This window comes from Lactuca sativa, chromosome 3, assembly GCF_002870075.4.
Source record: "Lactuca sativa cultivar Salinas chromosome 3, Lsat_Salinas_v11, whole genome shotgun sequence".
NCBI lineage: Eukaryota > Viridiplantae > Streptophyta > Magnoliopsida > Asterales > Asteraceae > Lactuca > Lactuca sativa.
Genome location: NC_056625.2, coordinates 203,931,501 through 203,945,341, shown reverse-complemented (window position 1 = coordinate 203,945,341; position 13,841 = coordinate 203,931,501). Strand labels below are relative to the sequence as shown.

General features: G+C 30.7%; 1 protein-coding gene across 1 annotated transcript; it reads left to right on the top strand.

Annotated features, from left to right (window-relative positions):
- The first annotated feature begins 1,016 nt into the window (after window positions 1-1,016).
- Window positions 1,017-3,104, top strand: LOC111898145 (zinc finger CCCH domain-containing protein 43). The gene is made up of 7 exons (XM_023894063.1): window positions 1,017-1,124; window positions 1,185-1,235; window positions 1,324-1,407; window positions 2,355-2,588; window positions 2,704-2,802; window positions 2,853-2,867; window positions 2,934-3,104. Exons 1-7 carry the CDS (start codon window positions 1,017-1,019, stop codon window positions 3,102-3,104), a joined length of 762 nt encoding a protein of 253 aa, XP_023749831.1.
- Window positions 3,105-13,841: the final 10,737 nt, after the last annotated feature.

Genomic DNA, 13,841 nt, shown 5'->3' with positions numbered 1-13,841 from the left:
GTAATAAATATTATCATAAATTGCAATTAATAAGTTTTTTTCATTCCTTATTTCAAAATTTTATTTTAAAAAATACTTATTATTTACATTTTAATATTTTATTTTTTTAATCAACTCGTGTAGTAAACAGATTTATACCTAGTATATATATATATATATATATATATATATATATATATATATATATATATATATATATATATATATATATAATTTTATTTTATCTAAACTACGTCCATGGATTATTTAATTCTTAATTTATTTCAGCAATAAGACTTTGAGATTGTTTAGTAACGTTTTCTTTTATATCATTGAGTTGATATTTGTAAAAAAAATATAAAAAAAAAAAGAAGCTGAAATTGGACAAAACCGGTGTTTAATAAATTTTCCATTTTTGAATAAACAAAATCAATTCACAGAAAATTTTAAACAGTACTTCATACTGTAAAGTTGATTTATAAACTTTTATGATTTAGAAAACCAATTTAACAAAAGATTTGATCAACTATTTACCTATAGTACTATATAACTCACATACATATAATAAAACCAACATGAGTTAAAATAAATCTACGAATAAAAAAAATACTTATTTATTAAAAAAAATTATACCCTCATTCTGTTTATTCTATTTATAGTAAAATCACACTATTTTATAAAATAAAAAATTATTGCATTTTATTTTGAACGTACATTTAAAACAAACCTTAAAATAGAATGAATGAGACTATGAGTGGACCTACATGATATTTGTTGGAGTTCAGAAGTCAAACAGATTAATAGCAGACCCCACCCTCCCCTCCCCTCCCCTCCTCCTCCTCCTCCTCTCCTCCTCCTCCCCCCCCCCCCCACACACACACACACACACACACACACACACACACACACACACACACGACTATATAAAAGCTGACGAACTCATACTTTTCGACACACACTCCTTCCATTCTAATCTCCACCACCATCTAGTTCCAGTCATCGGACCACCGTTAGGGGTTCCTTTTCAAACAACATTCATGGCGAAAAAGGTCGATAAGGACTGTGCGGTTTTTGTTAGTACCGGATATTGTAGCTTCGGAGACTTTTGCAAATTTCGCCACCCTACTTTAAAAACCACTGATAAGGTTCAGTCTATATCTTCAGCTTTCATCTTTACTTCATGATAGATTTTTTGATAAAAATAGGTTGATTATCGCTTTCACATTTCAAACAAAATTCGTGACTTATTGGGTTTGGTGGCTTAAATATACTTATGGTATAGATGATTCTATTGCGATTATTCTATGATGAAAATTGATGTATACCGGTGTTTGCCATGTGAAGGTTGAGAAGGTTCAGAAGGAAGGAAACAATGGAAGCTCTTCTGGAAAAGAATCTGACAAATCGAGTCCCATCATCCCATGCAAGGTAGAATCAATTATATACCCATGTGTTTGGTGTTAATTCATAATCTGTGATTTTTGATGAATTGGTGAAATTTATTGGTAAACGATTTTCAAGGTTATCAATCTTGTTTTTAGTAACCTTTATTTGATATTTCAACCGATTTAGTTCATTTAATTTGTAGAACAATAAAAAAATAATAAATAAAAGCTATCTGGTTCATCCTAAATTTTTGTGTTTGTGCTCATTACTTATTACTTAATGTTACATTTAACATAAATTAAATTCGTTTGTTGAATATATAGTTCTAATTAATATTTAGTGCATTTACTAAGTGTTATGGACCAAAACTAGAACCATATTTCTTTGGCTATGTTATATGCTCCTATATTTTTTATTAAAACAAAATAATCGACACTTTAATGAAAGTAATCGGTGCTGACCTTTGAAATTGTGTAAATCATCTAAAGATGTCAAGATATTGATTTTTATTACACCAAAGTTAAATACAAGATCTATCGATTGATTATCTTTACATTAATGTTCAACGTTAACATATATAGAAGAAGGAAAAGCTAATACCTCAAAGATTTTCTAGATCTCATAACAATGATTTCAAGATTTCATATATAACGTTATTAATGGCATTTATGATATGAAACCATTTATATATCTATACGTTATAGAAGAATTAAAGCTATGATTCGCTTTCACATCATAAACTACAGTTTTTCCAGGTTGGAGCTTGCAACCGAGGAATATATTGTAAATTTATGCACTCCAAACCACAAGTTCCACCGGAACAAAGGCTATTTAACACTCTTGGACTCCCTTACAGATTGGTAATTTACTTCTTCCATTTTTTTTTGCACAATCAATTCAAGTAAAAATACATACATTTACACATACTATTTAGTTCAGAAACTTGGTTGATGATTATATTATCTTTTTAATTATTAATTTATAACCAGGGACAACAAGATTGTGCTTTCTACATGCGTAACGGGTCTTGTGGTTATGGAGTAGATTGCAAATACCACCATCCCGATCCGATTTATGACCCTTATGAACAACACGGAAATGGTTATGGTTTTGACTATCAACATCAATCTTTTGGAAATATGAATGGCGAATACTATCCAAATGCTCCATTAATGACAGATAGCACTGTTCAACCAACCATTAATGCATGGAATGGAAATCAGGTGTCGTATCTTTCTAGGATACGAACAGTGTTACTTAATTTTACTAATATTAATATTATGTATTCATCCTCCTTCTTTTGCCAAAAAGTATCTAATTTTCAACGTTTTACCTCAGGGAATGGCTGCGAATCCTGGGTTTTATGGAACAGATAATTACTATCCTGCGAAAGAGTCATCGCTTGTTCTGAATGAAGAGGGTCTGCCTCTAAGGCCTGTAAGTATTCAAATCTTTTTTGGCTTTTAATTTAATTGATCAATATGTAGATACAAATTACAATAGTAATATGAAATACAGAAAGAAGCTAATAATTAAGAGAGTGTATATTTGATGATTTGTCTTCACAGGGGAGAAGTGTATGCTGGCATTATGAAAAGTCAGGTGTTTGTATCTTTGGCATCGCATGTGCATTTGATCATCCACCAATTTTCTCTCCAGCTTTTTATGATGATGTTATTGAAGGATCCACATCTCAGTCTGCTCCTCATGATGATAACAACCCGGAAACCCAAGAGTAGAAAATCGGCACTATTTCAAACCACGCAGCAGTGGTTTATATATCTATATATCTATATATACATATATATATATATATATATATATATATATATATATATATATATATATATATATATATATATATATATATATATATATATATATATATATATATATATATATATGTGTCTAAGTTTCCCTTATGTTATTGTGATGGAGTTTGTGTTTGAAGTTATGTTTCTTTTCTGCTGCTTGTTATGTTGGTGAATAAAACCTAGTCGAGTCTGTATATCCGTATGGATATGGTGATGTTTAAACGATGGAATGTGTGTTTATGGAATAATAATGCAACTATGTGTATTTATGTGTGTCATACATTTGAGATCTTGCATAAAATTCTTGCTTGTAGGCTTCAGAAATATTTTCTACATATATAATCACGATGTTTTGTCTTCGGATTTGCAAGCTTTGGCCCCAGTAACGCAATCGCCAATTTGCTAACGACTGGAAACCTATCGCAAGTAATCCAAGATATTATGTCATTAGAAATTATATCATGAATGTATCCACTAATTGCGTTTGTGGCATTTTTAATTTTTGTATAGAATTAAGATTGATTAAGGAGCATGAAAGATCCGCCCAATGGATAAGAAACATGGAGAGAGTGAAGTGTGGAAGTTTTAATTTTAATGAGGAATATTAGGGTCGTTATGGGCATTGGACTTTTAGAACATCTCCCATGGTAGCTAGCTTTTTAAGCTTATTACTATTTGAATAATTGAATAATGTTTTATTAACTTTTTCCATTAGATATGATAGCTTTTTTGATAATTCACTTCCATCATTTATAATTCTCTGAACTTTAAATTTCTTATAGATTTTGTTACATTTAATCCCCTACACTTAGTAACATTTTTTATATATCTAATTAATTAAATGGCAAACATCAATAATTCATATAGCCTGTGTATTAGTTTAGAAACACGAACATCAAATTAATATTAAAGTTTGGCAACATATGTATTGCAAATGAGGTAACATATATAATCCATGTATTTGAATTTTGAAATATATTCATGCATGATAAAACAACTAATATAGACAAAAGGTAAGTTAATTAATTGTAGGAAAAAAATCTTTTGAAACGTTTAACCATAGGAAATGGATTTTTATAAAAAAAAAAAATTGTTATGTAAAACTTAATGGAAAGATAATATAACAAAAAAAAAGTCATTGTAAGGTTAACTTTTAGAAATACTCTTGTACAAACCACTATGCTAGGCCACCGCAAAGTGTTTTACTAAAGTATAATCTAGCATGCAATGTTTGTTTGACCAATCCTTCAAGGTTATGCTAAATGAATAATTCTCTTATTTTACATTGTTTAGAGCATTTTCGTAATTCATTTTTTCTATAGCGGTTGCAACCAATTATTTGGAGGTTATCAACTACTTAGATATGGGAATCTTGGTTTCTTTCTCTCACTCATATATCATATGAATAACCTTGATAATTAGGAATTGAATGCCCTATGTTATGAGAAGTGTATGACATTCAATACTTTACATGTTTAGTCGTGAAGCCTTAATCTCAATGTTGTGAAAGTTAGTATCATTTTGGTTATTATTAAAAAAGACCATGTTAAGTTCACATAATATATTTGTCAATCTCGGAAAAGTGATTAAACTTTAAGTATAATGTTTAATACAATGATATATCTATGTAAGAAGACAACGTACTTACTATAACTCTAGTGGAAACCAATTTAATTACTCTACGGAATCCAATTAACGGATCAACCAAAGTGTCACCGAAATATTTCATAAACAAAAACTCATTAAACAAATCAAAACATTTACTTCACCTTTCTTAGCGGGTAGCAATAGTTATTTCTCCCAAAAATCTATTGTTTGTTTCATGATTCATTTTTAAACATTCATTTATTCATATATATCATTTATGTTGCTTTGTGATATATGTTGGTTATTGTAAAATAAATTAAAGGAGTATTTTTGTAAATCTTAAAAATTTGACTAATTTATATGGAGTTTTATACAGAAAAGTTTTATGATTTTAGAAAAATTACATAATATGTCATTTTCTATTAAAAAGATTGACTTTTTCGTTAATTTATTAAAAGTGTTAAATAATCGGGACTTTTCTATTCAAATTATTTTATGACTTTATCAAAAAATTTCCAAAATAATAAATCTTTTCTATATAAAACTCAATTTAGAAGCACAAAGTTTAATACAAAGATATTTATATGTAAGCACTCCATCGGCCATGATATTACAAAAACCAACCTACGATATAGTTCTATCTACAACTCTATTGAATTGAATTAACATATCAACCGAGGTGTCACCAAAGATTTCCATAAGTGTATATTCAATAAATTTATCAAAACATTTCCTTAGCCTTTCTTAATGCAAAGATATTTATATGTAAGCACCCTATCGGCCAAGATATTACAAACAACCAACCTACGGTATAGTTCTATCTAAAACCAATATCTCAACTTTATTGAATCGAATTAACATATCAACCGAGGTGTCACCAAAGATTTCCACAAACGTATATTCAATAAATTTATCAAAACATTTCCTTAGCCTTTCTTAATGGATAACCATAACTCCAAGCAATCTATTGTTTGTTTTCATAATTACTTTTTCTTTTTAATATTCATGTGCACAAATGTCATTCCTACTAAAAAAAGATTTTGAAACTAACTTTATGTAGTTAAATCTCTAAAATTGAATGAAAAATACAAGCCTTCAAATCAATTAATGGTTACTAGAGAGAAGAAAACCTCAATGAATAAACTCGATTAATCACACAATTATTTCTCCTGTAAAATGAATAAGATTGTAGACATGCTTATACACCGGTGGCTAATAATTAACATTACAGAACCACAATATTTTGTTGCTAATATAACATATTTTACTCCTAATATTTTTGAAATAAAGAATTTAAGCAACCAAACAACAAAAGATTTGTAATAGAATAAGAAAACTTATCGATGAAATAGCGACACATTTATTTTCTACAGATTAACGACATAACCATTTAGTGATTGACTGGTGACATAATTTATTTAAAATATCTTATAATCGATAATATTTTAATTATTTCATTTTTAATATAAAATTACAAAATTTCCAGATATTCTGCTAGAAAATCTAATTTTTAACATTCTTTCGCGAAAATAGACTTTCAAACATACACAAATTTAGAAAAATCTAACTCATGTTTATAGCTACGAGGACCAATCAGTGTACTAATAAAAACCATTCAACAACGTCAACAACCAAAACTACATGCAATCCAAATGTAGTACGTTTATAATGTGATAAATATTCATTTCAATTAAAAACATGAAAAAAAATACAAACACAAATTGTTGTTAGACATGTTTTTGTTTAATTGTTGTCGTCTTAGACTCGCCAAATATGTAGGAGTGATCTGGTATCATAATATCAAAATCAATGCCCTAAAACCTACCACATTTGTTGTATTGAACTTTGCGAACAAAACTTTCCATTCAACATAACTCGAAAATCTCATAATGATTGAAAGTGACGGATTTCCATAAAAAGAACCACAAACATACACACATTAAAAAATAGTTTGAACAAAATTCGTAAATGATATTTGTTCGGGATTTTTTTTTAAATTAAAGCAAATACATGACACGACATATTTAGAAGTAATTTGAATCAATCTCACAATTCAATTTTAAAGTGGCAAGTGACTCTAACTGAGACTAGCACACAAAACAAGTTGAAAATTGAATTTTAAAAGTGGAAATTTTCCCTAAAGCAAAACCAACACATAACACAACCAAATTCACCCTAAAATTAATAGATTTTCCTTTAAATTTAACAAAGTAGCATGAATAATATTCTTTAAAAAAGATATTTCAAGGTATCAACACATTACAAGCATATATATTTATTTACCATCCCAAAACTATTATACAATACACCAAAAAGTATTCTTTCAAGTATTATTTATATCGGATGATGTAACTCATGTCACCAAAAGAATAACAAAATGTATCAAATTTCCATATTTGTATAAAACTATACGACAACCCAACTAGGTGTTACATCATAATACAATAAAAAGAGAAAAATAAAATCTTCGAAGTCTTGACAAACATCACTAACATAAGCTTCATTTTTGTCCTTCCCACTTGTACATGCGCTATAATTCATGGAACATAACAACAACTATAACATAAATACAATGGAAAGTACCCTCCAATGGATATAGCAACAAGGTCTGACATTTACAAACCCACCTTAAGTTAAAACAATTATCCACATAAAATTGTCTTTATTTAGATATTCCCAAATCATTTCATTATAATACATACTTCGGTCCCATATGTTTAGTTATTTATCACAATTAACTATCAACACATATATTTATTTCAATTCGATAAGTATAATTTTTGTATCTTTTCTATTTTATGTATGTCAATGACATTACTAAAGGTTCTCAATCCCTAAATGTAACTTAATATAAGTGAAAGAAAAGGTTTTTTTCTACTTCATACCATCTTTTAGCAATTGTCACAAAAACAAAATATTTCAAGTTCTAATGACTTTCCTTATAACACCTAAATAAAATAAAGTGTCTAACTTTACATGCTAGTCTCGCATCATAATAGTTTATTCAAAACTATTTCATTCTAACCCTAATGTACAAGTCTAAAAAATACCATAATTCACATCTCTCTTATGATTATATATATATATATATATATATATATATATATATATATATATATATATATATATATATATATACATATACATATACATATACTAGCCGTTTATCCGCGGCAAGCAACGGGTGTCAATAATTTTTTCATAAATTAATTTCTAGTGACGATTAGTTCTTTTACTGAAATAATTTATTATATTTAAACAATTATCAATAAAAGTAATGCTAGACAGAAATGAAATCAGTAAAAATTAAAATTAAAAGGTGAGATTTATAAATGTACATGAACACATGATTGATTTTACATTATTAATTATGATTTATGCACCACATTTGATGTATCCACTTCATTACCTTCAAAATTTTCATCCAATATAACTAATATTTTTGTATTTCCACATGAGATCTCTCTAAACAATGTCACGTAAAGTTAGCCATGAGAAAAAACTGACTATAAAAGATAAATACCTACTTGACAAAAATACCCTATTAGCAATATGGCGAGGACGATTAAATTCATTTCTCACAATTAGTACCTTTCATTGAGCAATGAATAAAATCAAACACAAATGGTTAACATATCTAACTAACCATGCTGGTTTGATTACTTTTCATAATTTTCGCCACAAACAATTTACATGTAAAATCAAATTTTATAAATTTTTTATGTTGAGGATTAGCAATTTTTAAGATGCATAAAGATTTGATCAGCTAAATCGGTAATAGATGACCATAGTGATCGTGATGGAAATTTTTCTAGAATAACTCTAATTAGAAGAAAAAAATGTTTAAACTGAAAAAATTATAAAAATATGGAGATTTATTTATTTATTTTGTATTTCTCCCTTTAAGCATTTGTTTATTTAGCATTTATTCATTATTGTATAATATTAGTTTATTATTTATATTTTATACTATAAGTTATACATACTTAATTAGAAATATATTACTTACTGTTTGTCTTTTATATCAAATTAGTATTTTTACAAATCAACATCAATATCATTTATATTTGGGTTTGTTATTTGAGGTTTGTGTTAAAAGATTTAAGATTGTATAGAGTAAAAATGAGGATGAGATTAATTAGAAGTGATCATATATTGGGGTTACTTATCTATTGTACTTTCTTGTTATATGGCTTCAATAGACAGATATATCTCCATTTTTAATTTTTTAATTGTTATTGGAAGTGGATTTAATGTAAGTAAATTACGACCAATAAATTTGTTTTTTAATTAATAAATGAATTTTGTTTAAAAAATACACATCAACTTTTATATATATATATATATATATATATATATATATATATATATATATATATATATATATATATATATATATATATATATATATATATATATATATATATATATAAGAAATAAGCGTTATAAACTATTGAATAAATGAGCCTATATGATCCTCCTTATTGCAAAAAATTGCTATTTTTTTTTCTTTAACTTAGACCAGGACTATTGTTTGTATGATGTACACATACAACGGATTCAAGGGACATCAAGAGATTGAAATTCAATTAGTAAAGTCACAAATTATTGATAGAAATTAAATAACATCGGTATGACTTACTGACTATCTAATATCCTAAACTAACACCACATCCTGTCAATATTTACTAACCTAATTAAAAAGATAAAAATACCCTTCAACAACCATTGTTGTTGAAACTGGTAGGGATAGTTTTGTTGAAAATGATGTTTCTAGAATTGAAGTTGTTTTTTTTTTTTGAAATTATTGTGGGATTGGCAGGGTGTTCTTGTCTAGTGTGGTAGGGGTAAAACTGTTTTTCGATGAGTATGATGGAGGGAAGTTCATCAATGGTCCACCATTTGGCACATATCATATGTTCGATCTCCTCCTTCAATGCATCTTTCAAAACTATGGAAACTAAAATATGAAAAGGAACATGTTTAAAGTCCAAAACATCGGTGAAGAAAAAGAGATAGATACATTCGAAAAAAGAATCATACGTACCCACTAAATTCCAATGTATTTGGTTGGTGTACATGTAGGTGCCAAGTACTTGATTAGTCCACAAAAATGCTCACTAACACCACAATTTTGCGAAAAGGATAAAGTTTTGAGGTCAATTGTGATGATCAAAACGTTTTCTAACTGTGGTCAATGATGTCTCTTCTTCCATACATTAGCAAACATACCACCAACCACAGCCAAATCATCCCTTGGTGTTTCAAACATAAGCCATACATATTATTATAACAAACCTCGTCCTTGCTACTTGACTGTCAATCTCACAGATCATAGACTTGCGACGTTATAGAGGGGGATTGTGACTTACATAAAATGATGGAAATGGTGAAGCTTTACAAAACCATTATGGCTAAAGAAATGTTGTTGAATTTGAAGATGCTGTAAAGAATAACATACTTAAAATTGTAATTAAAGTCAAAGCGAATATAGGATTAGATTTGACTCGATAAGAGTAGACAAAAACATACCAAGGGATGGTGAATTGGTCTTAGTTGGCCTGCAACAGTTGCCAACATTGATTTTTGTAAGAGAAGTCTTACGTGGCTTCCCTTAATCAGTCTAATGGAATAATTTCCTGGTAGAGAATGAAAAATAAACTTGATTATGTTCTTCATTCATCAACACCCTGAAATCCTACTTATGTTCATATTTCCAAAGCCACACCTACCCCTGCATTTGAATCAGAATCAGATGAAGTTAAGAAAAAAATTAGAAAGAACCACAACATGTTAGATTTAACATTAGCATAAATAAATACTCATGCTCACAAAACTGTATTTCCTTTCAAAGCCTTTTTGAAAATTAGTTTTTAAACACGAAAACAAACAGTAATCATATCATGTATACATACAGTTTAAAGTAATGCTTATAGCTGGAAATCAAACCCATATGTTCCGACCACATTTAGAATGCTCATGAACCAAAATTTTGAAATAAAGTTATACATGGAAATGAAATCAAAGCATCGAAATCTTTCCTTTCTACACAAAGTTTTCCACCCATCTAGATAATTAATATAATGAAGAACAAATCCATGTTATTTCGGGGTTTTATAAGGCTAATATAGTTTTTATTTCATGAAATCTATTTGTCCATCATAAATCATCACTTATTAGGTTAAGATCTTGTATAGATATGAAAAGTAAGAGATAAGAATTCACCTAGACGCAAAAGATATGGAGAGAAGTTTCAGATCTTCAACATCGATCTGGAATAGATCTGTGAAAAAAAATAATAATAATCGTTTTTGATTTCTCATAATCGACCGTGTCAAAAAGTCACCTTCTATTCCTGGGTTAGACTTGAAGATCGAATTACATGCCATCAAAGTCAAGTATCTTACACACTGGCCAATCATGATGTAAAAATCTATCCTAATAAATAAGAATGATTTTGCCACTTGTCATTCTCTCATTCAATTGACCACATGTTATTTTGTCATAATTTTGAGATATATTTATTTTCCACTTGTCATTTACTTCATTTTTCATTTCCAATATATCATTAATTTAGTTTCCATAAATTAAACCTATCTTAATGACTATTAATTTCAAATTTCAATTTCTAAATTTTAATTTCAAATTCAAATAAATTTACACTTTAAACCTTTGTGTTTAATATTTTGTTATAATGTACCGGTTTAGTACACAAATCTGATAACTAAACACATAATTTTAATTTATTTATTTTTTGCATGTTTTTTTCTCATAATTTTCAGTTATTTTAAATTTCAAATTCAAATAAAATTTCCATTTAATCGTTTATATTAACATTTTGTTTTAATTAACCTATATAATATACGGGTCTCACAACTAGTGTTATATAAGAGAACATATATTGAATAAATAGATGAAATACAGTGGAGGAGTGAGAACTGATGGAAAATCAGAATATGGTATTCAAGTATTTCATTTGACCTAACATCGATATTTAGATTTCGAACCTTGCAGATGTCGTTCTTTTTTCCCAAACACAAGGTAGAAATAAATTGCGGTGGAGACAGTGGTGAGTGGTAAATGATCTGATGGTGATGACAATGCAACATGTTGTGTAACATCCCAAAAATACGAGCCAAAAATTTCGTTTTTAAAACATGTACTTAGCAAAACATTTAGAAATAAATCATTCAATAACCATTTCGTTTCACAAAAGATGTTGCATGTCAGAAAACATTGTAATAATCATAAAAATGTCAGAGTACAATCTCCCAGGTAGATGTCATAATGCGGAATACAAGCAGGTGTGTGTGTGATGTACCGCTACCGCGCCAGCTCCTTCCCCTTCGACGAAGAGGTACCTGAAACCAAAACTGAAAACTGTAAGCACGAAGCTTAGTGAGTTCCCCCATAATACCTCACACCATGCAAGCATACAACGTACAGCTAGGAGATACGGGCCTCGCCCACACTCAGGAAGATACAGGCCTTGCCCACACTCCACTAGTCGGGAGATACGAGCCTCGCCCACACTCCACTATTTGGGAGATACGGGCCTCGCCCACACTCCACTCTCGGAGAGATACGGGCCTCGCCCACACTCAGCCGCTAACCCATAATATACAAGTATCACACAGACAACGAGTATAGACATCTCTATCATACTGGCATATATCATAATCAACTCAACCAAGAGATACGGTCTCGGCCCACACTCTAATACTAACATCTCGTCTATACGGACCGGCCTTGGCGCCTTAGACCCGTTACTACTGGAAGGAAACTAACCTCAAAGTCCCTGCCGATCTGTATGGGAACTGACTGTCTGCTGCTACTGCCGCTCCGGAAATCCTCCGGCTATTATTCCCATAAAACCCTTAGTCAAATACTACTAACCGACTTTAGGGTAAATTGACCATTTACCCTTACAAATCAAGAGTCAATTCACAGTCAACTGCCAGTTGACCAGACACGCCGAGTTGGCTTGCCAACTCGCCGAGTCCCTTTCCCTTAGTCTGACCATAAATCCGTCTCTACTCGTCGAGTTAGACGTAGACTCGACGAGTTTTCCTTCTATACCCAAGGCCAGTAGTCCTTCATCCTACTCGCTGAGTTGTATGAACAACTCGCCGAGTTCATCTTCATCCGATGAACACTTTATGCTATGACTCGCCGAGTTGTATGAACAACTCGTCGAGTCTGTTCTTGATCTAAGAAGGTTGCCTTGAACTCGCCGAGTCAGGGCATTGACTCGCCGAGTGACTTCATGAGTGAGTCTAGCTTCTGACCCACTGAGTCACACCTAATGACTCATTACTCCCAACCCGCAAATGCGAAAAGGGGGGGAAACTCGGGGACTCGCGACTCGACTCGCCGAGTCAGATGAACGACTCGCCGAGTCGGCCACATGCAAAAACTATACACGCGATTCTGCTTGGATCCAGCTCATGCCATTCATAGATCTGGGTTCTTAGGGCAGGATTTTCACGTAAAGTTTCCAACTTTACGTGTAGAAATGCATAGAATGGGGATTAAGGGCGAAATAAGGGCTAACAAGGTAGATCTAAGACATTCTATCAATTTACTCCCATAAAGGTCATAGATCTGAGCTTCTGGAGCTCAACCATGACTTGATCTAGAGGATAATCAACCTATTACGAATTCTACTTCATGCATAAGCTTGGAAAAAGGTTCAAGAAGAGCTCAAAGGTGCTCTAATGGGGTTTTAAGCATACAAACAGAATGGAGTGGAGATATACCTCAGAGAACTCTGAAATAGCACCAAGATATCTGGTCTCCTTCTCCTCTTTTTGCTCCACTCTCCTTTTTCTCCCAAAAACTTCAAGGAATCACTCTAATCACTTCAATCTCACAAGAAATGAGTTAGGGTTTGATGTAGGGCGCTCTGAGGGTGAAAGGGGGTGATCTTGGGCCGCACAAGCTAGCTTAAATAAGGGGCAAACCCTTGGAATTAGGGTTTCATCAGACAGCGGTGACTCGCCGAGTCGCCAACTTAAACACGCTCCAGATCCCGTCTCTACTCAGCGAGTCGGACCTACAACTCGCCGAGTCCAA